This window comes from Corvus kubaryi, unplaced genomic scaffold (assembly GCF_017639235.1).
Source record: "Corvus kubaryi isolate FWS band 111438036 unplaced genomic scaffold, C.kubaryi_AGA036_p1.0 37382, whole genome shotgun sequence".
NCBI classification, from domain to species: Eukaryota; Metazoa; Chordata; class Aves; order Passeriformes; family Corvidae; genus Corvus; species Corvus kubaryi.
This window is the reverse complement of record NW_024581124.1, coordinates 1193581-1220198: the sequence shown is the minus strand read 5'-3', so window position 1 is coordinate 1220198 and position 26618 is coordinate 1193581. Positions and strand designations below refer to the sequence as shown.

At 37.3% G+C, this 26618-nt stretch overlaps 1 protein-coding gene across 2 annotated transcripts in view; it reads left to right on the top strand.

The window, feature by feature from the left end:
* Nucleotides 1-25499, top strand: part of TXNRD2 (thioredoxin reductase 2) — a 33237-nt gene extending 7738 nt beyond the window's left edge. The window contains exons 9-17 of one of the 2 annotated variants that reach the window (XM_042034737.1): nucleotides 1265-1284; nucleotides 1644-1735; nucleotides 3031-3205; nucleotides 11613-11749; nucleotides 17056-17151; nucleotides 17368-17460; nucleotides 18228-18299; nucleotides 20079-20176; nucleotides 22418-25499. In XM_042034737.1, the coding sequence (XP_041890671.1) occupies nucleotides 1265-1284; nucleotides 1644-1735; nucleotides 3031-3205; nucleotides 11613-11749; nucleotides 17056-17151; nucleotides 17368-17460; nucleotides 18228-18299; nucleotides 20079-20176; nucleotides 22418-22541 (907 nt within the window). In that variant the 3' untranslated portion in view covers nucleotides 22542-25499. The remainder of the gene's footprint in view (nucleotides 1-1264; nucleotides 1285-1643; nucleotides 1736-3030; nucleotides 3206-11612; nucleotides 11750-17055; nucleotides 17152-17367; nucleotides 17461-18227; nucleotides 18300-20078; nucleotides 20177-22417) is intronic. The other variant, XM_042034738.1, reaches the window with a different exon arrangement.
* The last annotated feature ends 1119 nt before the right edge of the window (nucleotides 25500-26618 follow it).

Below are 26618 nucleotides of genomic sequence, written 5' to 3'. Positions count from 1 at the left end.
ACACACGAACAGCAAAGGAGTGCAAGTGCAGCGTGTGCAGCAGCTGAGTGTTAATGGCTGCCTGGCTGGGCCTGCTTTTACCTGCAGAACAGAGACTGAGCATTCTGCCTTTTGTACCCAGCAAATGTAGGGAACTGAGGATGTGGTCAGGAGAGAGACAACTGCTGCAGTGTAAGGGGCAACTGGGGACAGACATGGAAACTTCTGTGCTGGAGAGCTGATACACCTCATAAACTGAAAGTGTTGATGGACAATTTCAATTATATTCTTGATTGAAAGGGTGTGAAATATTGAGAGAGATGGGAGCTGGAGTTTTATTGAAGAACTAAAGTGGATGTATTTGGTAAACACCAGTCTAAGTAAATCTATTAAAACCCGTTTTCTATAATAGCATACTCAAATGTTTGAAGATAGGAAGGGCAAATATTTGGCATTTGGAAAAATATGACGATTAAAAAGCAGATGGTTATAAATCAAAATGAAATTTAGCAGTGAATAAAATCTTATATTGGGAACTGTAATCTACTTGATAGGAAGACATAATCTAATTGATAGACCATCCCCATGTGCTGAAAGATGAGCTGTCAGGGAAGAAGATCAGCCTGGCTGAATTGAGAGTTTTAGCTGGAACTCAGGAGAAAAAGGAGTGTTTATGCCCCCGGGAGAAGAGGGAGGACTGCAAGGATGCCATGAGGTTGTGCAGGGAGAAAATTGGAGGGGCCAAAACCCAATTAGAACTTAATCTGGCTACTGCTGTAAAAGGCAATAAAAATGTTTCTATAAATACAGAGCAACAAAAGGAAGGCTCAGGGGAATCCCCATCCTTTATTGGATGCAGGGCGGGGGGAGAAGCACAGTAATAAAGGATAAGGAAAACGCTGAGTTACTTAATGCCTTCTTTGCTTCAGTCCTTAATAGTAAGAGCAGTTGTTCTCTGGGTACCCAACCCCTGAGCTGAAAGATGGGGACAGGGAGCAGAATGAAGCCCCCATAAATCATGAGGAATTGGTTAGAAACCTGGTACACTACTTGGACATGCACAAGTCCATGGGGCCGGATGGGATCCACCCAAGGGTGCTGAGGGAGCTGGTGGAAGAGCTCACTGAGCCATCATTTACCAGCAGTCCTGGCTCACTGGGGGGTCCCAGCTGACTGGAAGTTGGCAAATGTGACACCCACATCAGCAACTGGTTTTTTTTGGTTGTGCAAGAATATGCACAAGCTCATTCCACTGCTTTATTCTTTTCTTCTTTTTATGTAACAGGTTGGTTGTTGGAGCCAGCTGTATCCTTTGAAAAGCCTGTGATGATCTATGATTATAAGTAGCATAGCTGTCTTTCCTGTGAAAGTTCAGTTTTCAGAATTCCTTTGCTCATTGGTAAGAGAATAGTAATAGTTTTCTATGCAGTAGCATCATGGAAATTAAAGATCAGCAGAGGATAAATTTTCAGGATCTTAAATCCAGTGTTAACTATGTTAACTGTAAGACTTCCAAGTTTTATTCTATGTACGAAAGCAAGCTAAAGATGTCTGTGTGAGGAGAACTTGGTATCTCCAAGTAAAAAGCCCACTTGCATACTACTCGTATATATTGTGTTTATACAAAATTATTGTTTATATTTACTTAACTGGTGTGTCACCAGATGTTTCCCTGGAGTGTGCTGGTTTTCTAACAGGCATTGGATTGGACACTACAGTCATGATGAGGAGTATCCCACTTCGTGGGTTTGATCAGGCAAGTACAGAATATCTTACATCTCCTTATTTAGCAAATAAATTAAAAGATAGATTTGATTATTTTTATCTCCTAAAGAAAAAGTGTTGTTTGCTTCTCCAAACATTTCCTAGTACTTGCAGAGTTTTTGAGGTGGGAGTATTGTTGCTTAAGTGGCAGTGACAAACACCGCTTTTGTAGTGACACTAGTGACAGCTCCTGGTTGGATGTCACACTCTCCCACTTCGGAGTGGCTTCCCTAAAACTAGCAGCTTGTATGCTTTAAAACTGGTGGCATGTGTTTGCAAAACACTGTATAGGAATAATTATTGGGATTTACACTCCTCATTGAAGAAATCTACCCCTGTAACAGCACAAGGTCTGAGCATTCAGGGAATAGTGTGTGTGGCACTTGGTCAAACGCTTACAGTAGGGTTTGCTCTGAGAACTTGATCCTCTGTAGGCAGGAAGAGCACAATGGCCATACCAAAGCAGATAAAGTATTAATGGAGATAAAATAATTATGTCCAGTCTGCAGCCACATTGAGTCTGATGGAAACTGATTAGTGAGCTCTCACGTTTCTGAAGAGACAGAACCCTGCTGTTGCCTTCATATTAGTTAATATCAACTTTGAAAATAAAGTTTTGTAAGCTGAGAGAGCTTGTGTGTAGTTGTTCTATGTGAGTGGTTTTGTAATAACATCCTTTAAGTAATAAACATACTCTGGCAAGGTGAAACCTGAGTTCCTGCGGTCAAGAGCACTGACGTCTTTGAATAAACCTGTTGATGCCACACTTTACTACTTGAGTGTGGTGTGGCATTATTTCAAACAGGCTCTTAGGAAAAAGTATTATTTCTTTTTTTTTTGCAGTAGAACTTTCCATGAAACCTTAGTGATTCATAGTCATTGCAGAGAAATGTCAGGTGTTATGGCAAAGGGGAATATTTATCTTCCACTGATTTATGAAAGTATTTAATTTTCATCAAACTACAAGAAAATGGTAATTATGGTAATAGTAAATTGAATATGCTCTAGATTGTGTAAACAAATGCTTTAAAAGCAATAGTTTTATTAATATACTGTTTTATTTTTTTGAAAATAATTTGTGTATGTAGGTGCCTCTTGGAATGGAATTGCAGGTCATAGTGGCTCCCTAAATTACTGTGTGTTAGCAATGCATAGTAACTAAGTGATAAAGAATGTTTGAAATGCACAAGGTATTTACTGAGGTTTCCTGAACCCAGCTGAAGGAGGGGTTTACATTAAAAAGGTCATATATCTAAGAAAAAACAAATTTGTTTCACTACTCAACAGCAAATGGCTTCTTTAGTAACTGAGCACATGGAATCTTACGGCACAAAATTTTTAAAGAGATGTTTCCCAACTAAAGTTGAAAAACTGAAGAGCAACAGATTGCAAGTCACTTGGAGAAATGCTGACCTGAACACAGAAGAAACAGATTCTTTCGACACAGTTATGTGGGCAATAGGTAAATATGATTATCTTAATATTTCTTTGCAATGCTTTCCATTCTGAAAATGAAGTCACTTCATCATGGGGTCAAACAGCTCCCCTCTCCCCCCTATATATTAAATATTTAATGACTTAAACATTGATAGTTGTTAAATTCTTTTGTTGCGTGCCTGGCTTGTTCATTTACAGTCTAAAAACACATTAAGGTTACAGTGAATGGAAGAAGAACTACTTTTGCATGAGCTGCAATAAATAGGAGACCATCTAGTCTTCCTCACTTTTACTAGAGTAAGAACATGAATTCCAGCAGCTCTGTGTTGCAGGTAGTGTTCTCTCGTATGTCCATACTCCAGAGTGATTCATGAAGCTCTTCACTATAAGTGCATATTTATCCTGTTTAAGAGGCTACCATTTCTTCTAGGATTTTTTCTAAACTGTGCTGCTTAAGTTTGTTACTGCAGCCATCATCCAATTCAGAGAAAGAGAAGTAACTGTCTCTAAAAATCCAAGCTTATTGCAGGGAACCTTGAAACTATATAGCTTTTTGAAATCTGGTTAGGGACTTTCACGTATCTCAGACCCCTTGGAACTGATATACGATGACTAAGAGTAAATCAGTTTAAAAGAATGCTAGACAAATGTCTATGAGCATAATCACCAGAAATGGGAATTAAATCTGGGGTTTGCCTCCTTCAAGACGAATGCTACTTCCTGCGAGGACTAACACACTAAGTGATATATGGTACAAGGCTCCAGACCACAGGAATGAAAATACTCCTTGGGTGTTGCCTCCCTAAGCTGCTCATTTGTTGCTGTTACAAGTCTGTGCTCAGTTCCTGTGTTGGTTCAGATGGGCTGTAAGCCCACCAGAGTAGGAGACCTCTTGTCTTTTGTGCTTATAAAGCTTTGTGAATATCTGGAATTCTAGATAAATAATGCATGACTAAAGGTAGTAGTGGTATTTGGCAGGCAGATGATATCTGGCAAACAAAGTAAATAGGCTTAAACATACTGCCCAAGAAATGTTTTGATGCAGACAAATAATCAGTTTTACTAACAGCTTTAGCAATCCCCATGACTAACTTTATTTTTATATTCTTTTTATCTGGCCACTACTGTTTTAGAGTAGTGGGAATGCATTACTCTTTCATTTGTTTATAACATGAATTTAGATTTTTGTGGTTGTAGAATAGATCCATTACAGGATCAGAAACAGATCATTTACAGCATTTAGTATTTTGCCCAGTGGACTTAATCTATTGTCCAGTTGTTCCATTTCCCTGGTTAAGTCAGCTTTATGTCTTCCTAATACCCCAAACAGAGAGCAGGCTGTGCATTGTGACAAATGTTTTCTTTTCCTTTCTGTAAGTACTACTCTCTTAGAAGTGCATTGGGCTCTACAAATTGTGGAAACAGCCTATAATAATGGATTATTCTCATCAGAACCAATCAAACAGACTAGTGCTTGCCAAGAGCAAAAAAAGCTCATGCTATCTGGACACGTGACAATCCTGAAAACTGTAGAATAATATTCATGAGGTGAGATGAAATTGTTCCCAAAAAGTGGGTTTCTAAATGCTGTATTTGATTTTTCTTAAGCTTTCTGGTAAAAAACCCAACCCATTCTGTGGTTCGATGAAAAGTACACTGAGTTGGAGACACACATGTCAAAAGTCAAATCAATTTGTTTACTTTTGTCTAAGATGGAAAAAAGAGTTATTAAGTTAAAATAATAATAAAAAATCTTGGTTTGCTGTTAATTATAATGGAATAAGGTTGCATGATAGACTATTGCAATCCAGTTGTAACATGAGTTTGCTCACTATTTCAGTGGAGGAACTACATGTATTACAATTTTTGCCATAGATTTGAGTTACAATCCGTATTTAGAAACAGCAAAATGAATAGTTTAAGGATTTTGTGTTGACTTTTTTTAGTGTTCAAATTGGCATTCCACCGTTAAGGATTAAACACATTAACAGTTAAAGTTGGTTAATTGGTGTGCAGTCCATTTGATTCATTGTTTTGCTCTGTATCAACACACCCACACCAGGTGTCTCAGATAATAGGCTGGGAAACTTGGTGGTGTTGAGGATTTCCTGTCTGCAGATGTGCCAGTTACAATACTGATTGAAGCAAATCAGCTTGTAGAGTTGGTTAAAAAGCAGCTGCTATTGTTAACTAATTGTAGCCTAAATTATAGTACATATTTCCTTTATTTTTGCCAGTGCATCATGGAATTTTAGTAGGATTTTATGAATAATGTTAAAAATAGTTACTGACAGTGGCACAGTTTAATAAGCTACAGTACTGTCTCTAAATGTCAACCCTTTAAAAAGAAAATTAGATTGTGTTTCTATGAGGAGTCTTGTTTTGCTGTTGGAATGTGTGATTTTCTGCTTGTATGGATAAGCCAATAAAAGCAGGCACAATGCTCTCTTTGTTTTTCTAGCAGCTTTTTTTAACTAGTCAAAATATTTGAGGGGAAAAAAAAAGAAATCTCATTTTGATACGTTTTACTGTAATTTAAAAGTTTTAATCCTAAGTTTTGTAGGTAACTGTCATGGACCTGTGATACTATATACTGTTACATTCCAACTCAGTGCAAGAGCTTGTTCTTGACCTTTATTTGATTTTTCCAGTTTAGCTCTATATGTCCCTCTGTCTTACTAGTGCTGTCTTTGACTTTTAGAGAATTCTCCTGAAATGATAAGATTTTGAGGTTTTTTTGTTCAATGTAGAACCAATAAACTTTTACTATTATAAATATATATCTTCCTATATATATCTCCCTGCCCTTAAGGACATACAAAAAATATTTGTTAGATACCTAATTTACCTGAGCTCCAAAGCAATGGTAAATGTGTGCATGTACAGATTAAATATGGGGTCTTCATCCAAAAGGAGTAGAGATTGTCACCTTTGTAAAGCAGATGCAACTTCTGAGCTGCAGGGCAAAGTTGCGGGAGATCAGGCTTTGTAGGGAGGGTTCATTTCAGCTGTTGAAGGGCTGAAACCTGTGGATGGAGTGCAGCAGTTGCAAACAGCTAATATATAAAAGGAATTTGTGGTAAGTAGTATTTCCATGTGAGTTTGCAATAGATGTCAAAAAATCACTGCTGTAACTGAAATTTGATTATTCACAAAATCCTTAGAAAGGATACCAAGTCACTCCATCTCCAGTGGGGTCCAGCTCTCTAGAGGAGCAACACTGCATTGATGATTACACTAAGCAGATATTTGCAAAATAGCCTGGAATTAGTTTGTCAGAGAATGTGAGGTAGTGTACTTGTAAACTGTAACAGAAAGAGCAATGACCAGCAGCAGATTTTAAGTTTAGCTTTATAAAAAGAGTTTTCTCCCTCATGACTGCAGTGGAACAACCATTCTCAAATTTCAATGCATTTGTAAGCTTAGAGGATCCTGACTGTGTCTTTGAAATAATATCATCTTTGCTGTAAAAAAGAACTACAGCTCTAGGTCAGTGTAAAGCTGAACAGGTATCAGGTGTTGCACATCATAGGCTATCAAGCACATTGTCCTTTGTGTCAGAGTGGACATTGGGCAGATTTATTTTGTTGTGCAGTAAAATAGAATCCTCACTGTTCAGTATCAGAAAGGGTTAAGTACATAACATTTTTTGTAATAGTTTTCTTCAAGGCTTACAACCAAACCGGTTTGAATTAAGCAGGGAAACAAATTTTGTTTGGAGATTTTCTGTGAAAAGTCCCATGTGGTAAAATATTGCTGTCAACTCCTGTGAGCACATCTCTGCCAGCCCCTGTAGAAAGGGGAATGGGCCTTAGATTTGTCTTGGCAAACAAAATCTTGCCATCGAGTTTTTAACCTTTGAACTATTCTATGAAAAATAATGCACCTTGGTTCATCTCAGAGAACTCTTAATGCTAATGTGTTGTGGTTTGCTGAGGCTCTTGGTCTTTGTTCTGAACTTCCCATGTCTCCCTCTTTCTTATTAACTTAAATTCATTACTCTCTTGGTAAGATATGGCTTCTGCAATCCTAATGAAAATTGTCATTCCCATTATATCAGGCAGTGCTTTTAGGTTTTTTCCCAATATCTAGTTTTAAGGACATTCAGTCAGACTTTATTCAGCAGGGCTATTTTTAATGTACTTTTCCCTTCATTTGTTTAACCAACCTATAAACATTGAATGTAACCTTTATTTTATGCTACTTACTTTACAGCCTGTAACTACAAAAATAACTTGTTCATGTGCCAGGCTCTGCCTCTAAGTCTGCATGTGAAGAAGGTTGGATTCAGAACTATTTCAGCACTAAGGTGCTATTTGAGTTGATAGGTGATGCTAGCCTTTACCTGAATAATGGTATAAATAGATTTAAAAATGGCAGAAAATTACTCCAAAGGAATTTCTTGGAAACAGTATAATTACAGTTTGTGCAGTTCTGTTCACCTATAAGTGCCAAGGAGATTGAAGCCACCTACCTCACTTGGGAATGGTGGTTGAGTACTGGGTTTTGAGACTGCCAAGCCATCCTTTGAAACCAAACCTTTGGTTAAAGCAAGCTTTGTGTGGGAGAATTAATGTAAGAGTGAACTGTAGATTTCTTCTCAGAAAATGTTTCCAGCCCACTTCACTTTTTACAGGACCTTGAGAACAAGAGAAGTAGAATTTTAGAAGCCTGTCCCATGCTGTAAGTTTTTAATTTGGTTACATGTCACTTGGAGTTGCTTTTGTTGTTAACTCCAGGTGTGCAGGGGATGGCCATGGCCAGGTTTTTGCACTACAAGCTTTCTGTTGAGAGGACTTCTCAGTGTAAAAATTATTAGCCAGTGCTGCAGGAGAGAGTGCAGTGAGCAGCCTTGGCAGAGAGCCAGTTACTGCCCTAGCACTGACTAAGGGCCAGATTTTTTTTCAAATTGTGGCAGGCATTCTGCAGGTTTATCAGTAATGGATGTAATGTTCAGAAGCATCCTTGTAAAAACGGTGCACACTATCAATGTGATAAAGGTTCTGAACTTTTTTTAACCTTACTTAATCTTACTCTGGTCAGTATTTTCCTGTAATCTGAACAGTAGTTACACTGAATTGGTTTTATTAGTCATTATCAGCTGGTTATGTTTTAGTGAACATCCTGTGGGTTTTAGGAGACACTTGAAGGAGGAAAAATTAGTGGTCTTGAAACTAATTTGGGGGATGTGTCAGGCACTCAGAACAAAGAGTGCAGAACAGAGAAGAGAGTATTGAGACTGGGAACACAGACAAGATTTTGATTAAGGTCTGACTGAGGTGAGACTGGATAAAGTTAGAAAATGATGTGTCAAAATGCCCGTGTATAGGGAAGAAGTGGAAAATACTATTGGGCTTGAACTTTATTCCAGAAAAACTGTCCTGTCACCCAGAAGGATCCTCACAGTGGCCATCTACAATAAAACGCACGGTTGGCTCCAATATAGATTTTTCAAATGTTGAGAGGCAAACAGGCATTCCAGTTTCTGTGGTTAAGAAACTCTGGAAGACCCATTATAAAATTCTGCTGTCAGCTGCAGTTTATCACCCTGGGAAATCTTACTGGATGCAAGAGTATGCTATCACTCATTTACCACTGCTACTTACCTGACTGTGCCTATTCCTCTGGCTTCTTCAGAGTTTAACTGCTTCAGTCTCCACTGTTGAGGGTCCTGCACCTAAAGGTCACAGCAGCCTGATACTTCTTCCCCTTGTTCTGTGTGCAGGTGTGATTACCAGAGCCCCTGGGTGATGGGGCACAAATGCCACATCACAACACAGCCAGCCTGGCCAGGGTCTCTGATGGGAGCTTCAACCACTCTCCTGTCATTCCCTGCAGCAAAACTGGCTGGCAGCCCCTTTAGGAAGCCATGTTGCTGGATTTTACAAAAACAGGTCAAAAGTTGTTCTTTGCTTTTAAAGTTAAAAGCAAATGGGGACAGGCACTGAAAGCCGGGTTCTGTGTGGTTTTCACAGCTGTGTGGTAAGTGTATGGGTCTATGAAAGATGAGATTATGGTCTGCTATTCGAAGTGCAGGAGGCAGGTAACCTTTTTAAGGGTCAGATTTGAGGTGCACCTTTCTGCTAGATGTCTGGCATATTATTTTGCTGTTTTGAATGAAAGCTAAATCTCATCTTATGTCCTATACAATCATACACTCCTGTTCTTTGGCAATTTCAGGACATCTTCAAACTAAAAGCCATGTGCTGATTTTAGGCAAAGGGTGGGTTTGTGTGCCTGGCAGGATTTGGGATCTTAGAAATAAGCTGTGAAGTCATGCTTTCCTGAATTTGTAAATGTGAAAAAATTAGGAGTTATGGGTATGAAATGAAAGTCCTACTGAGAAGTGGTGAGAATTGATTCTATAGTAGTAAACAAATGTTGGGAAATACCAGAACTCCCTGAATTTGGCACTATAACCTACCAAGACATGCTGTATAATAATGAGCCTGAGCTACTGAATTTGAGATGAAGCAAGATCAGTAAGTATAATTCTGGTTTATGGAGGTGAACCTGCATGGGACTAAAGGCCAATAAAGCTTCAGTTCAGTGTTTTAAAATTTTGGTTTTGCTTTCAGAAATAATAGTTAGGCAGTAAAATTGAGAGAGAGACTTCACTGTGAGAGGCAGCTCATTTTTTTGTAACTCTTAACTATTAATACCGGGCTGTACATGTGTTAAAATAGACTGGAATGGAAAGGTTAAGTGTTATCCTGCAGATTTGATAGACTCAACTGTTGTTGTCACAGGTCTTTAAATTACTCTATTGACAGTTTTTCTTTTTTTCCTCTTTCAGTGCCTGCCATTGCGTGCTAAGTTTTCTCTTGGCTCTGCCTGGCAGGAAAAAGGGGAAACTAGAAAACCCCATTAGTTGTCCATTTGCAGAATACCCAGGCTTTACTCTCAATACACAAAGAAATACAACGGTAGGAAGTTGTTTCACATCCGAGCCAAGATAAGGTCCTGGAGGTTTATTATTTTTGTTGCCTGATAGCATCAGGACTGGGGAGCAGGGGGCAGAGAAGGAACAGCAGATCAGCATCCCATGGGGACAACAGAAGGGAAGACAGACAGATAGCCAAGTGCCGACAGCTTCAGTCAGTACTCCCAGAGGAAGTGTTGGTTTCACCAGATGAAATTAATACACAGAAGTCTTTACAGAGGCATTCAGATGTGACATTGTTTGAGGGGCCTGGCTATATGGCAGATGTATAAAGCAGTGAATCATATGTTTACATATAATTAGGTCTGTATTGACAAGCCAGGTTTTCCTTTTGTTTAATAATTTCCTACCTTAACATCAAAGAGGTTGTTTTTATAATGAAAACACATTTCCCTTTTTGTTTTGCTTTGCTATAGCTCTGTATTATCATCAAATGCAAAAATCACAGCTAACGCAAAGGAGACCTGTATGTGTAGATATATCCATATTCACTTAAAGCCTCTAAAACAGATACAATGTTATAAAATTTCCTTAATTTGGATATATTCAGGTAATTTTTTTCCTATGTGATCCTGTGTAGCCTTAAAAATTTTGTGAGTACCTCATAATTTCACTGAGCTTATTAACTTTCAAACAAGTTGGATAGGCTTTAAGATTCCGATTTCTGGGTTGGGAATTGCTTCCTTAGATACTTTATAGAAAGCTCAGTGTAATGCTATTAAGACTTCGGTGATCTAAGGGGTAACTATGCAGAAAACTACAAAAATATGTTTTTAAAATATGAGATAATTTGATATCATTGGAATAGGAAGCTGTAATAAAATCTGGGCTTGGTTGGATTTGCCTCATTTATTTTTAAATACATTTAAAATAATGTTTCTAAACTCTACAGAAATAGCTCAAATACAGTTTGAGATAACTAAATCAGCATTAAGGACTTGAGAGTAAAGTTGATAAAATTTTTCATCTAAGCTGAGGGAACTAAAAATAAGTATATTCAGATTACAAGAAACAAGGACTTCAGGAATGTTTAAAATTGAACAGCATTATTAATTTTTATCCAAAAAATATACGCAACACACTGTTGGCAATGAGTGCCATTTTATTGGAAATTTTCAGTATAGAAGTTGCTTAGTTTTTATATATATATTTGTGCTACATTAGGAAGCCGAATTTAAAATGTTCAATAACTATTAAGTCGTGTGTATTTTGCACTTTTTCCAGTGGGTGCTGTCCTCCATATTTAAAAAGGATAACCCTCTGAAGTCTGAGCAAAGGCAATAATGATCGAGCTCCTTTCACACAGAATGTCATATCCATACTTTCCACGCCTGCAGCTTTTATAAGTTTTGTCATGTTTCTGCTTGGACTGTCAAATAGCATGAAGTTCTTGGAGACCCACAGTGGAGGATGCCAGCTTTTTAGATTAACACTGCTGAAGTTTTCCAATAGCTTTTACTTTAATTTCTTTTTTTTTTTTTTTCTTAAGGCCGAGTCCCTGACACCAAAACTCTCAATTTGGAGACAGTTGGAGTGAAAACTGATTCTGAAACTGGAAAGATTATTGTTGATGCCAGTGAAGCTACTTCTGTTCCTCACATTTATGCAGTTGGAGACATAACAGAGGTACTGAGTCTACATAAACTATTTTACAATAACAGGAAGCCAACTTTGTTCCTGACTAATAACTAGTCCCCAGATGTCGTCATGCTCTAGCATATATCTTAGTGTTTTGCACTTTTTCACTTGGCAGAGCTGGAGTGTTTATGCCAGCCACCTGGGCCAGTAATTTCCTTCACAGGGATCCTGTGAAGTATCTCAGCATGAGAGGTTATTGCTGATGTTTATCAGGGAATGCATCATTGGTCACAGGCTAATAATGATGTCTTTATCACTTCAATTATCTTTCTAATAATGTTTTTATCACTTTTGACATATGACTTCATACTGTCTGTGAATGCTGAGTTAAAGCAGTTCTTACCTTCTGTAGCTGAATACATTTACTGGGAATGACCGTGACAAGTTCTGTGATTGCATTTGGAGTATTTTGGGTGTTAATAGAGACTAATCACAAAACAGCTTTTCAGCTCTCTGACGGAAAATGCTTCTGACAAAAGTTCCTTCCTCTAGAATAAGAAAAAGTAATTGCTGGAAATACTAAATGCATTTGACTTTTGCTCATGATTCATGAATGATTATACCAAATAAACATGAGGGGTGTGGGGTTTTGTTTGGGTTTTTTTTCTTGTTTTATAAGGAGGGGACATTATAACTTAAGCAAAATAATTTACTTGTTAGAGAGATAAAACCAGATTCTATGGCCTTATTCTAGTGCTATTGATAATCTATAGTCATATATGACAAGTATGTCTTGTTACGATAAATGTGCACTTAAATACCTTCAATCTGCCAATTTTCTTTTTACATAAGAGCTCAGATTATCTGTTGTAAGTTGGGCATCTTCAAATATGTTGACTACTAAAAAATGTTTGTCTGGATTCTGAACTGTAGATTTACAGGGGAATGTTGTCATCATCTGTCCGCTGTGCCTGCAAAATTTGGGCAATATGTAGAATACAGAGGCTGGGCATTGCAGGATTCAGAGTTCTCTCACCTGTTACTGAACCTTATGGAACTGAGGTCTTCCTATCAAGATTGTTTTTCATATAGTGCAGGCATCTGCTTTACAAGTCTGGTAAAGTTAAATACTGTAACAATATCCAAACACTATATATAGTATAATTTTAGAGAAATTTAAAAGATTTCTCCTTCTGCCATGTTTAAAATATTTTAAAGGTCTCTCAAATGTATAAACCCTACAGGTGCTTTTAGTTTCTGAAGAGATGTAATGGGTTAGATGATGACTTGGGAATAGCCCTGCGAATTTCTGATTGGGCTCTGGAGCTGCCAGAGACACTTAAATCTCATAAATCTGCTGACCACTCCTGACCTCTTCCCTCTGTGTAGACATGTGTTTCTTCCTGTCTGTCTCCATCTTCATGTGAAGGATTTGCCATTTCCTTTTAAATTGTGTTAAAACTCTTTCCTTCTCAGGTATTTCTCCTTTTTTTCCCTCCCCTACTCTACACAACTTCTCTGTCCTGTTGTCCTGTCCAGTCACTCAGAGCATTGGGATTTTGTAGAGTTCCTCTCCTTTCTTCTCATTTCACATGCAGATTCCCTTTATATTTGTCACTTCTTGCCCTGGGATATTTCCTAAAGTCCACTTTCTGCCCACAATAACCTCCTACACCTGCTTATTCCTGATACATATGCCTTGGCTGGGCCTCCTGCTTTCCAAAATTTTCTTTTTAATTTCATCCAAGAAGCAGTTGTTAGAGGCAATGCTGGCAGGGCTTAGATTCTCTTGCTTATTTTGCTGCCAATCTGCAGTGTTATTTTGGGCAAGTAATTTCCTTTTGGATGCTTTTTGTCTTCTGCCCTTTGAGGATTTAGTTAAATAAGAAATATAAAGTTGGAGGCAGGATGCTCTCCTCTTTCATACCCTGGATCTAAAAAATCATGTCTTCATTTATTTGTCATTTTCATTTTGTTGTTAAAACTTGGATTTCCTTTTCCTGCTTTTGTCCTCATTAGTGCAGATTTTTGAACTTGAGTGGTTCAATAGACACTTCTAAATATAAGTGTTAAAAACAACAACACAGTTCTACGCTGTGCCCAGTGTACAATTGAGGGAGAAAATGAAAAAGTTAAGTCAGTGCTCTCCAGAAATATTTCCTTAAGCTTTTATCTGCATATTGGCTCAATGCAGGGAATTAAAGAGATTGTCATATAGTACTCATACATTCAAGTGTTTAGAGATAAAAAGAATTACTGCTGCTATCTTATCTGAATTCAGCACAATGTAATTCCACTTGCTAAGCAATGAAATTTATTTTATTTGAGTACTTAAATTAGTTTAGGGTTTTTTTTAAAGCAGAATTAATTTAGATAATAAATTTCATTGGCATGGGAACCAGCACTGAAAGAAATTTCTGTGTTGGTGCACATCTCATTAACACACACACGAGAATCAAGTGCATCCTGCTAAGAACCACAAAGCTGCAGAGCTTGGTTGTGGTACTTTCTGGGTGTGACCTACCAAAAGGGCACAGGAAGGGCAATCTTGTTTCCTGTGAGTGAGCATCAATGATCCTTAAGAATCATTATAAGAATTATTTTTACCTCCAGTGTTCCTGCTCAGGATTTCTCTTTGCTCTGCTTTGTCTCTGTCAGAGTTTCTTTGCTAACATGAAGTGCTTCTGCTCAAATTTTGCAAGTAGTTCCCAAGCCCTCCTCCCTCCTTTACCACTCCACACTGAATAAACACTAAATTGCTACCAAAAAGCAAGAACTACTTTTTTGGTTTGAATTCAGTGCCCTGGCTGGAAGGGGAGTGAGAGAGGGGGCAGGCGAGTTTCCTGATTGCTCAGAGTGACTGTTTTCATTTGGAAGTCATACCCAGCTGGTACGAATGGGAAACTATGTGTGCATGAGTGTCTTGTTGCACCCCTGTATGACAAATGGAATCCTAATGTTACCCAAGATGTTCATATGGAAGACAGGGGGAGAAAATCTTCCAGATGTCAGTCAGTTTGTGTACCCTCAAAAAACATTTTTTGTGTTTTGGCAAAATATTATTTTCAACTGACAGGTGAAATTGCATTTCAGCATTTTCGTTTTCCGTACTCAGGAAGAGGAAGATCAAGCTGGAATTTTAGTTTGAATCTTTTTTTTCAGTGCTGATATAAACCCTCTGTGTTAAAATACTTCCTCCAGTAGTGTTCTTGTTGAAAAGCATGGCACACACTCTAAAGACATTTTCTCAGAAGGAGGTTTATCACATGGTCAGGCCACTCTACATCTGTCATATTTCAAAGGGTGTTACAACAAAGATGTGTAGAGAAAGTGGAATGTACAGTATGTTGCTTTGAATAGAAATGAGACCAAAAAGAGTTGTGTTAGAACAAATACACATCACTTCAAAGCTTTTTAAACTCTCTTAGGACCATCACAGTTAAATGTATAATCCATTGGAGGATTCTTATGAACAATTTGTGTCCATAATTATCAGCAGAGTAGTTCTACACATGACTGCAAAGTGAATGTTCATTTCAAATATTTACCAAGGAAGGTCTTTAAGTCATTGTTTATGAGGAATTGGGCTTTATCTGCATGGGTGTTTTAGTAATTAGTTGGGTTTTATGGAATGCATGGCAGTGCTTTCACAATTTTATCTCTCGTTCCAATCTTCTATTCATTTCTGGAATGCCAAAACAACATACATTTCCTGCTACAGAAATGATTGGCAGACATGTTTCAGGCAAATGTGTATAAGAAAAAACAAATTTCATCTGGTAAATTACATTTACAGACTTGAACATCAAAATGAAAAATTGTGACTTGACACAATGTGATGTTAGAAGGAAAAAGGGATAGACTTGCAGTTTTGTGATTTGTCATGAACTGTGGAGGAAAAATAGATTAGTCTTCATTAACAATTAGAATTGTGATTTCTGTTATCAGGTTAGATATAATGTTTCAGATTGCTTTTTGCAATGGAACTTTTAAGTGGTTATTAGTACAGATTAAAGTCTAGATGCCTATTAATAGGTAGATAATTTATATGGTATGTGTACTGAAGAAAATGGTAGCTAAAACCATGTACAGAGTCCATCTACCAGTGTAGAAAAAAAGATAAGCTGGTAAAGAGAATGGATTCCAGTAAATGCTAAAAAACTTCAGGATAATGAAAAAGAAGTGAAAAGCTTTGAATGTGTGTGGTGGGGAATCCTTATTTTATTTTCTGCTGAGAACTGATTTTGAGAGCTTATTGAATGACTGCCTCCAAGTAGGGCTTTGCAGGAGTGTGACAAGTGTGGTATCTAAATAGGACCTGTGTGAATCAAAACTTCACACGTTTTATAAAGCATTCCATGTTGTCCCCCAAAGGTGTTTCTAAGTTTTGGTTTTCTTATGTGTCCACATCATTCCTTCTGGACTTGTGACCTCTTTTCTCATGTCAGACAAGCATTTTGATGATATGTATTGGATGAACTCTTAATCAATGGGGTTTTTTTATTAGATTTATGAATTTTGTTTGGTCTCATTAACTTATACATACTGTTATTCCTTGGACTTGAAAATATTCTCTTGCAAATGCCTTACTTCAATTTGCAAAAACGTTCAAGTTCTTTAAAACCAGCTCTGCAGTTCTGATGCTCCAGTGGTAGTGTGCCAGCGCTCAGAATTAGGGTTCTGGCACAGCCATAGCCCTGTTTGGATATAAAAAGTAGCCAGGACTCATGGTTTGAACCGGAGCACATCCTGGTCATATCCTGCTATCGTTCCATTTCTCACTTGCAGGAAGTTTGCATTTGCCAATAGCAGTCCCTTTCAAGCCCCTCTGTAATAGCAGAGCCTGAGACCGGCACCAGCTCACCCCATAGGTCAGGACCAGCACAGAAGTCAGTAATAGTGTCCACAAATAGCTAGGTTTTGTGCCTGTGTTCTGTAAAAATGTGTCAGACAAAAATTCTTTTTAAAGGTCTGATATTATAAAAACACTATTGCTTTAAACTTGGCTCTTCCTGCTTTAAAAAGACACTCTAAAAAATGTCTTCATGGCTTACTTTGGAGAGAAAGGGGGAAGTGAACAGTTAGCACGTGAATATGTGCTGCTTTTCAAGAGGTGACATGATAAGATATAAAGATTTAAAATATTTGTGACATTTTCCCTCCATTAAGACAGATAGTAAACTCAGACTTAAAAGCATGTTTGGACAGAAATTATTACTGCTTTTTCTTTTTGGAGCCCTGGCTACCAGGCTGGAATTCCAAAGATTTGGCCTTCCTCTGACCATTGTCCCAGGAGAAATCTTTGGATGCCGCTTCTCTTTTAGCTCAAACAAAGCTTTGTGCTCTCTTCTTAGGGCCGTCCTGAATTAACACCCACAGCAATAGCTGCAGGAAAACTGCTGGCTCAGCGTCTTTTCGGCCAGTCTTCAGAACTGATGGACTATGACAATGTGAGTTGTTTTGTCTCTTTTCACTAAGAAAAATCTTTAGCTTTTTTCTTTTAAAGAATTTTTAAGGAATTGTGTTTTATCACCTGGAATCTAGCTTTGACAGCAGCCAAAGTGGAGGTGTGTGCCCGAGCTGCACCCCTCAGTCATGCACAAGTGTCTGACAGGCAGCTGCTTCACATGGTTCAACAGTAACACCTTCTGCTTCCTCCTGAGCAGGTGCCTACCACAGTCTTCACTCCCTTGGAATATGGGTGTGTTGGACTGTCAGAAGAAGCAGCTGTGCAATGTCACGGATCAGATAATATTGAGGTATGAAAACATCTTTAATTTTCTAGTTGGTGTCAGAGTTGCCCTGTGGAAAGGCAGAACTTTCACTGCTGTATCAAGTAAAACTTTTGGTCCCCAAAATACTGTGTTTACAGTTAGGGAGTTGGTGTCTCCAAGTGCTCAGAACTTTGGTAGAATTGCAGCAGGTCACAATGGGAACTGTTACCTATTGGGTTTAAAGTTGCTGATAGGGTGTGACAGCTTTAGAGTAGCTGCCATTTTAGAAAGTTACATTGTGCAGCATCATTAAATAACGGTTATGTTGCTTTCAACAAGTCACCCTTGAAAAGATATGTTGTGTTACTCTTACTTGCCCCAGGGAAACTCATTAATGAAAAAATAAGAATTTACTATTCAGAATGCAAAAATTACAGTTTGGGTTTTGTTGTGGGATACATTGTTATAGATATGAAAAGATCCTTGGATTTGATTATTTTCAGTAAACAAGGCATTGAACCTTTGGGAGAAGCTTAAAAATGCTAGTTTTTTTCCTTTAATTTGTCTAAGTAGCATTATTTGTGAAGTTTTTTTCAGTTTTGTTTTTAATGTAATGATTTTCTGAGGAAGGTTTGTGTTAAGCTCTTACTGTGCTTTCCATATTTTTCTTTAAAATAATGAACAGGTTATAAATAAATCAGTTTTTGTATAATGGTATAAATATGTAGTAACAGTAGTCACTATAATAATAAATAGCAAGTTTTGATACAATAGTACTCTCTAACACAAAACGTTACTGTTTTTCCTACCAGGTGTACCATGCATATTACAAACCTTTAGAGTTTACAGTGGCTGAAAGAGATACAACTCAATGCTATGTGAAAGTGAGTTTTGTGAGCTTTTAACTTGCTTTTAAGTTAAAACGGGATATGATACAGCCAGCTTTAAAGAGGACTGTTTGGCAAAAAAACATCTCAAGATGGATATTTTCTTGGTGACAGACATCTTGAAATTGCTTTACAGATATAAGCATTTTTCAGAACTGACATTCTGCTGATTAATACCATCTTTGAACTGCTTTTAAGGTCCTAAGAAATATTTTAAATTCTATAGAGATCAATCTCTGCTTTTCCCAGCAAAGTTCTTAACTGGTTACATGTAATATTTATATTAGCACCTCTTGCCAAAAGTATGATACCTTCAAAAAATTAAGCATAAGGCTTACAAAACTACATTAACTAGTCAATCTCTACTCATGGAAGCAAAAAAGCTCCCGGTTTAGACTGAAGTGTCAGACCTGAAAAGTGCCTTCTGCAGCAATCCAGTTGCTTCAGTGTTGGAAAGGTTTTTGATACTCTTGCCCATGGTAGAGAATCTTAGATAAGATGAAGTGTAGTGTTGGTAGAGTATATAACAATTTTCTTTTTCTTTCTTTTCTCCTCAACATCAGGGAACAGTCTTCTTTGCATAAATAAGTCCATCAATTATATTATACGATATTATGTTGTTATTGTTATGTAAGGAATGTCCATTGTCAATAATTGCAGTTTTTCTGACTGTTTTTTGTCACATCTGAATTATGTATGTGCTTGCCTTAAGTGTCCCAAGTACAAGTGTAACTAAAGTGATGATGTTCCATTTTATGTATTCCCTTTGAATTATGTCAATTAGAGTAAATATTTAAGGGTGAAGTAGTAATAGCATAACCGTTGTTGGATGATATTTAATATAGTCCTTACTAAACTCTCAAAACATAAAAACAAACATGTAACTTGAGTGTTTCAAACTCTATTGCAAGAATTTTTCCTTTAAAACTCCTTAATATTGAAAGTCCCACATCAGGATTGCTGCTGTTCCTGGCATTCCTGATGAAAGAATGTAAGCTTTTACTGAATAGCAGAACTTAGTAGGTTAGTGATAATTTAATGCTTGATGAGAGGATGCAGGGAGAGACTGACTTTCTTTTCATAATTATAAAGATGGTGTCCTTACAGGAACTAAAAAGTTTTCATTAAGTCCTCTAATAAAAGTTAAGTGTGCAATGACTCAGGCTCTCCCAGATACTTATTAACCTTCATCTTTGGCTGCTTCTGAGGCTCGACTCCTTTTTAGGTGTGTGGTAAATGTATCTCACCAAACATGCTGCTGTAAGTGTTTACTGACTGAGTCACAAAGGCACAAAATATCCTGTAATTAGAAGTGGTCATCTGTGAGAATACAGCTGATAGTGGTAGTGGTCATCTGTGAAAAAATAGCTGATGAAAACAACTGCACAGGCTTGGAGAAGTGCTGAGGTGGCCACTCAGTGGAAAAGAGCACTGGTCTGGTCACCAGACTATAGAAAGTACTTACAGGGTTTCATACAAATGGCAAACAACAAAGTATTCAACACATTCAATAAGAAATTATTGTTGTCAGTGGCTCCCTCAAGTCTGAAAGAAATACACTAATAAAGCTTCAATTCAGGAAAGTGCTTAAGGACAATAAGAGTAAGAGCTATTCAAGTCAGTAAGACTTAAGCAAGTGCATAAGCTTTTGGCACACTGGAAATAAACAGCTGAACTAGGATCTTGGGGCACTCCAGTTTCATTCAATTCATCTTCATGCCTTATCTTTAAGTGTTCTGAGAAAAGATCTCTCTCTATGTGATGTATTGTTTTCAGATGGTGTGCTTACGAGAGAGGGAGCAACGAATACTTGGCCTTCATTTCATTGGACCAAATGCAGGCGAAGTTATTCAAGGATTTGCTCTTGGAATCAAGTAAGTACAAAAGAATGTCTCTAGCTTCTAAAGCCTGCTTCTTAAGTTATTGTAAGATTATAAAAGATAACTGCCTAGTTTTGGCAACACTATAAAGAATGCATGCTTTTTGTTACTTTTATAGAGTATTGCACATATTTTCACTGAAAATACTGCAGTTCTTCATTAAGATGTACTGGATTTAGTTACTGTAATACTGGATATAGTTAGGGAACAACTGAGGAAAATATATTGTTATTTGATATAGTTAAAGCAAAAACCAGAATTGTGCATTAACTTAGTAATGTTAGTTTTTTCCGTGTAGCTTCTTTTGCATTCTGTGCACAGGATAGGAAATCACCATACAGTTTTGCAAGCTACTTCTTTAAAAAGACATCTGTGCTTTTGAGAAAAACCTTTCTTTACAAGCATTTCCTTTCCTAATCTCATCTTTAAATTTGCATGGCCATGGCTCCTTGAAAGTTCAGGAAGGATTTGCCTGAATTCTTATATTTCTGGGGTAAAAGCTAAATATAATATAGTAAAAAAGAAACTTCTGTAGGATGATGGGAGATGGAAGGTACTTTTGTTTGAAGCAATCTGATAATTGCAATAACAAACTTATCTTTTGTGATCTGATCTTGTTTAAGATTGTGCTCAAATATTAATATAGAAGTCCTCCATTTGAAGGAATAAGGAGTGATTCTCGGTCCTCTCTGGTTAAATGGAAAATTCCTGCTATGCTTCTTGTGTGCTACAATTATTTCTTATTTGTTTTTTAATTTCCCTTTCTTATTGCTGATTCACATCTTCAGAAATGTTGATTCCTATATTTACATTACAAAATTATAGTTTTTAACTCCCTCTTCAAAGAAAGTAGTCTGGGACACAATAAATCATTTCCAGTTGTGATGTCAGTTCATTTTCCTAAATTTGATCACCATTTTACTGCAGTTTTAGTCCTGCAGTTGTGAGTGACTATTATAAATGAAAAGCAGAAAGGATTAAGAAGGCAGGACCGCAAGTATCATGTGAGGAATATCTTGAAAATCACTGATTGCAGTGTACCCTCGGTACACATTTTCAACATGTGTTTGTAGTCCATTAATTGCCAGTGGTGTAGATTCTAGAACTACATTTTTTAGGATGTCATTGTTTTGAAGTTTTATCCAAAATAACCATTGAAAAGGAAGCACATGAAACTGGAGTGCTTTTCTGCCTTGCTTGAGGGAAATGAAAACTTTAGCCACAGTAAGAGGTTTTCAGCAGGTCAGATTCTTGTATTGGTTTCTATTGCATTGCACAGAGTTTTCAATGTGGAACCTCCACTGTAAAAGCTGCTCTTCTCCTTTGTCAAATATTAGGTCTTGCTTCAGCCTCTCCGAAGGATGATTTTTCATTTTATTTCCCCACCTAGCACTCCAGTAACATCTGTGGTCAGCAAAGATCTTTTGCCTGTCAGTGCTTTTTTGGATGTAAGGGGAGGCACCAGAAGGCATCTATGGCTCCTTTCCCTGTATTTTGTAGAGGGAGATAACATTATTCCATAGAGAGCTTGAAACAATTCTTAAATTTAGAGCCATTTCAGCTATTCTTACAGCATGACCTGCCAGGAATAGCAGTTCAAAAGAAAGTCATCAAGTCTTAAGAATGTTACTGGACAAGTAATGGAATTAAGCAAGTGGGATTGTAGCACAAGGGGGTTTTAGTGGGTTTTGTTTGCTTGTTTGGTTGTTTTTTTCAAATGAGAGACTTTTTTTCCCTCTGCTTATAACATTGGTATGTTCACTGTAAGCATCAGAGACTTTAGGTTCATGGAAGAATATGCTGGTATTACTTCCTTCAGCAGATTCTTTCCAGCAGTTCTAATTAAGTTTTTCTTCCTCTGTGTGTATGTGTGCATTTTTTTCCATCTGGAGTTAGTGAAACACACATGTATGTACAAGAAAAGCTGAAGGTTGCAGTTTTGTCATATGTTTTTGCCACAGGCTCAGTTGTGACTTGGGGTAAATTGCTTAATTCTCTCTGTCTCAACTCTTATGACAATTCTTTCCTACCTCAGTGTTGTGAAGCTGGGCGTCTACGTGTTGTGTAAGTGCCTGAGAAATAATAGACAGCAGTGTTTGAAGAACAAATGCAATTCCTCTACCCGATAAAATGGACGAGAGCAGAATTACTTTGATGTTTTAGCACCTTCTAGCTGCTTCAGGTGAATAGCATTTGACTTTGTGTGTCTTTCTTTTTTTGTTGTTTTTTTGGTAGATGTGGTGCTACATATCCTCAGCTGATGAAGACAGTTGGCATTCACCCTACCTGTGCTGAAGAAGTTACCAAGTTGCACATTACAAAGCGTTCTGGCTTGGATGCAACCGTCACAGGCTGCTGAGGTTAAGTACCATCCCTGGAAAGAATGAAAAAAAGCACAAAACGTATTTGTAAAGAAAAGGGGCACTTAGAGTTGAAACAGCTTTAATGGTTCAGGTTACAGGAATCTTTCTCGTTCTCCTTGAAGACAGCTTTTTCTCACAGCCAAAAAATTTTCCTTGCACCATCACAGTTCTAAAACCAACATAGTCCTGCTGCAACAAATCTCTCTTTCAAAGTGCCTAAAGCTCTTCTCTTGCTGGGAGCTAGGGATAATTACAGTATTTTATATATAAATATAACTAAAGCTCATGACATCTGAGGCTATCTACAAATGAAGCAGTTGTCATTTGGGTTGCCCTGTTGGCATGACTGACTGCCAGCAGAATAGTCTAAAATGCTGACAGTCAGACAGGGCATCCCTTAGAAGTTTGGTGGGATGCTTTGTCCTGCATGCTTGGATTGCTCATTACTGATTCTGGGTAAGCAGTCATCTTTGGGTTTTTTCCTTTAAAAGGTAATGTGTAAAGGAATTTAATAGAAAATCACCTGAAGCCATACTGCTGCTGGAAGAATCACAATGGATTAATCAGCAGCAGCCTGGTAACATTGTTATGGTGAGGACTGAGAATGAATGATCTCAGAGGTGCTAAAGGAAGTGTTGGATTTTATAGGGGTGCCTCTGCCTACTCCTGAAATTTTTAATTCAGCTTAGTCCAAACTAAATTGATGCATCTCACAAATTACTGCTTGAACAATGTACATTGAGCTGACAAGTAGAGTAAAACCCACTAATAATCCACCTTATGCAGCATTTTCTGTTTTATAGAATGCAGAAATATGGCTGAAGCTGAAATATTTTCTTGGTTTGTTTTTAAGACTTTCTTGCTGATGAGCTGGAGACTATATCTGAATTGACTTATGTCTGGCTTTAATAAAACACGTTACTGAAGGGAACTAGATTAAACACTGATCCAGAGAAGAAATGGTCCTGCTCTGAGCAAAGATATAAAATAATCATCTACGACTTTTTTTTTTTTTCTTTTTCTTTTTTTTTTTTTTTTTTTTTTTTTTTTTTTTTTTTTTTTTTTCCCTCCGTACTGGCCCGAGTAAGAAAGCATTACCCTGTTGCACATTCCTGCTGATTTTCGGGATCTCCAGAAGGGGGAGGTGCTGGCTCATCTGTGGCAGGAAAGGAACAAATCTGAGTGAAGCTTCTTGGGCAGAACCCTGTTAAGGAGGTAGCCTGACAAAGGCAAACACAAACCAAACTGCACTGAATTTCAATCCCAGTTGCAGTATTTTGATGTGCACAGTCAGTTTCTTGCACCCTTTACAGCAGAATAGTGCACACTGGAAGAGACCAGCCTGAGATGAAACAAAATATATCGTTTTTGCAGTTAATTGATATCAGTGTTTGATGTGTGGAATTTGTTATTTTCATTCCAAACTTGTTGCAGTTTTGAAGAATAGTCTGATGATCATGTATGCATCTGCTATTTTAATTTGATTGGTATTTCACTGCTGCAGCAACACGGACAAATGGTTGGTTTATATGAAGTGTGAAATCATTTTTACCATGAGAATTGTACCTATCTGAGAAACTATTAGGAAAAAAGGGATCAAAACTTCCTTGTAAAGTAGGATGTAACAGGATTTATCACACTGTCATTGATATGAGAATATTAAATTTTCAAATATTTGTTTTAACTTAACAACAAAAGAAGTCCTAAATGTTTTCTCTACAAACTTTCCTGATTTTTTTTTGGTCCAGGTTTCTGGTCCATAAAATAGGAAGGAGTGATACAATTTGACTCTTAAGTGGCATTCCCTGTCAGATCTGCTGATGCCATTTTTCATCTGTGAAGTCATCCATAAGTTTGTAGTTGACAAGAAATATTTGGATTGGAAGTGTAGTTGAAACAATGCCTGAATTTTGCAGCTGCCTTTAGAGGAAATGATGAAAACTTTGTATCTATAAAAATAGGTGCATACCTGCACATTCAGAAGTTTGTTTCCTTTAATAAAGGTCCTTATGAGTATGATGCAGCAAAAGCCCTTGCTAGATTTTCCCCAGCTGTTTACAAAAAAAGAGTTCATAGTAAATTAGGGTTTCTTAAAATGTTTTACTTAATATTCCAAAATACAGAGATACAGCCTAAGAGAGATTTTGCTGTGAGAAGCAGCTCACCTCTGACAAAACTTTAACGTGTATGCATGCAAGATTTTCTTTCTAGTGTTTACCTATTATAGTTCCTTTTGTTTCCCCAAATGAAAGCATTGGTGTTTAACCGTGTAAAATCTGCTTCTCTTCTCTGCCCTACCAATGCATCCAGCAGACGGAGTTATCTGTCTCTACAGACAGATGAGTTAATTTCATTCATCATAAAGTTCAAATTAATTATTTGGGACAGCAAATAGAGTGATCTCAAGGAAATGTGTCCTCAGTGTATATCGAGTGTGAAACTAAGGCATGTCATCATTTTCAGAAGAAACAGAACTGTCTTGGTTTTAGAATTGCTGAGTGGCCTGCATGAAATTGTTCTGGTCTCTTCAACAGCAGCCTGGTTCTGTTCCTCATTTAGTGGAAAATTCTGTTGCCCCCTGAAGTAAAACTAAACATACCATCACACCTACATAATAATGTCAGAATCAACAGCAAGACAGAATAATGACACATACTGTGATTGTGCTTTTTTTCCTGAAGGATTCACCAGGGATGGTGCTTAAGAATTTTTTTTAAAGCCCGACTAATGTAAATTGAAACAACTGATCTACATTGCAACTTACTGATTGCATGTGAAAATGTAAAAAAAAATGTAGTCAGGCTTCTCAGGATGCCAGCTGATGAGGATTTGTTTGTCAAACCACACCATGGTGCAAACAAGTCTGAGCTTTGCTGGGTCCCTCATATCTGTGATCCCAATATTTATTGTGTTGTGAATTAAATAATGAATAAAGAATTTTTTTTTCTAGTAAATGTGTGATTGTACTTACTTAATTTTGTACACATGATTTCTGCTTACAATAGATATACTTTTTGATCTGAATGCTGTCTCTCTTGGTTGAAGTATGTGTTAAGGAAACAAAGAAGTAGACAGACTCAGACCTTTTATTAAGGAAATGTTGATACCTCTCTGTTTCTGTGTGTAAACTGAATAACCATTGAGATTTTTCCAGGCTGGATGGCCTCTTATTTTAAATTTATATTAAGAGAACCAGTAGACTCGGTAAGTATGGTTTCAGATATTGCCTTGTTTATTCCACCTAATGAGGTCTAACAGGTGTTTTCACTGCCCTGCATGCTGACATGCTTCTTGAAGTCTTGTCAAGAGTAAAATCCCCGAGTGCAGTCAGAGCATTATACAGGGCTAAAGTATTCTATGTGAGCTGTTCACTTTGGGGTTTAAACTAGAACACAGAGTGGAGAAAATGCATTGCAACAAAGCCTATTAGTAGCTATGGGTACTGCTAGGTAAAAATATTAGAAAATTAATAGAAAAATGACTAGCAAAACATATTTAGAATTCTGAGAAACTTCTCTGTCAGAAAAGTAAGGGACTACATTGTTTAATTCATCTCAATTTTCTTTTATATCTTTAAATCCACTGGTTTTGATGAGAAGTTCCCATTAAATCAGGTGATCAGGTTCTAACTAATTAGGATAGCTAGTAACAGTGCCAAAAAAAGGGAATAAGGTAAGCATAATTCTTGATTATTTTTTGCTTCTTATTTTCATATACCACTTAATCCCAAAGCAAAAATAATAACAGACAAGCAAACAGACAAAATAAATTAGGAATAGAATTTAGTGCATTATTTATATTACACCTAATGGTAGCTGGTTCTCAATGTTAAGATATTATGTACAATTAAGTTTTGCCTTTTCCCATTTCTACATGTACTGTATTTTGTTACATCAACTGAAAATTGTTTCTACAGTTTAGATTATTCCAGACCAGGAGCTGGAAAAAATACTTCAGTACAACAGATAAACATTTTTTTGCTAGCATGGTTATTCTGATAAAAACATAAAACCCGTGGATGCCGTGGTGCAGTGTGTTTCTAACCAAGGCAGTTGAGTATTGTTAAGACTTTT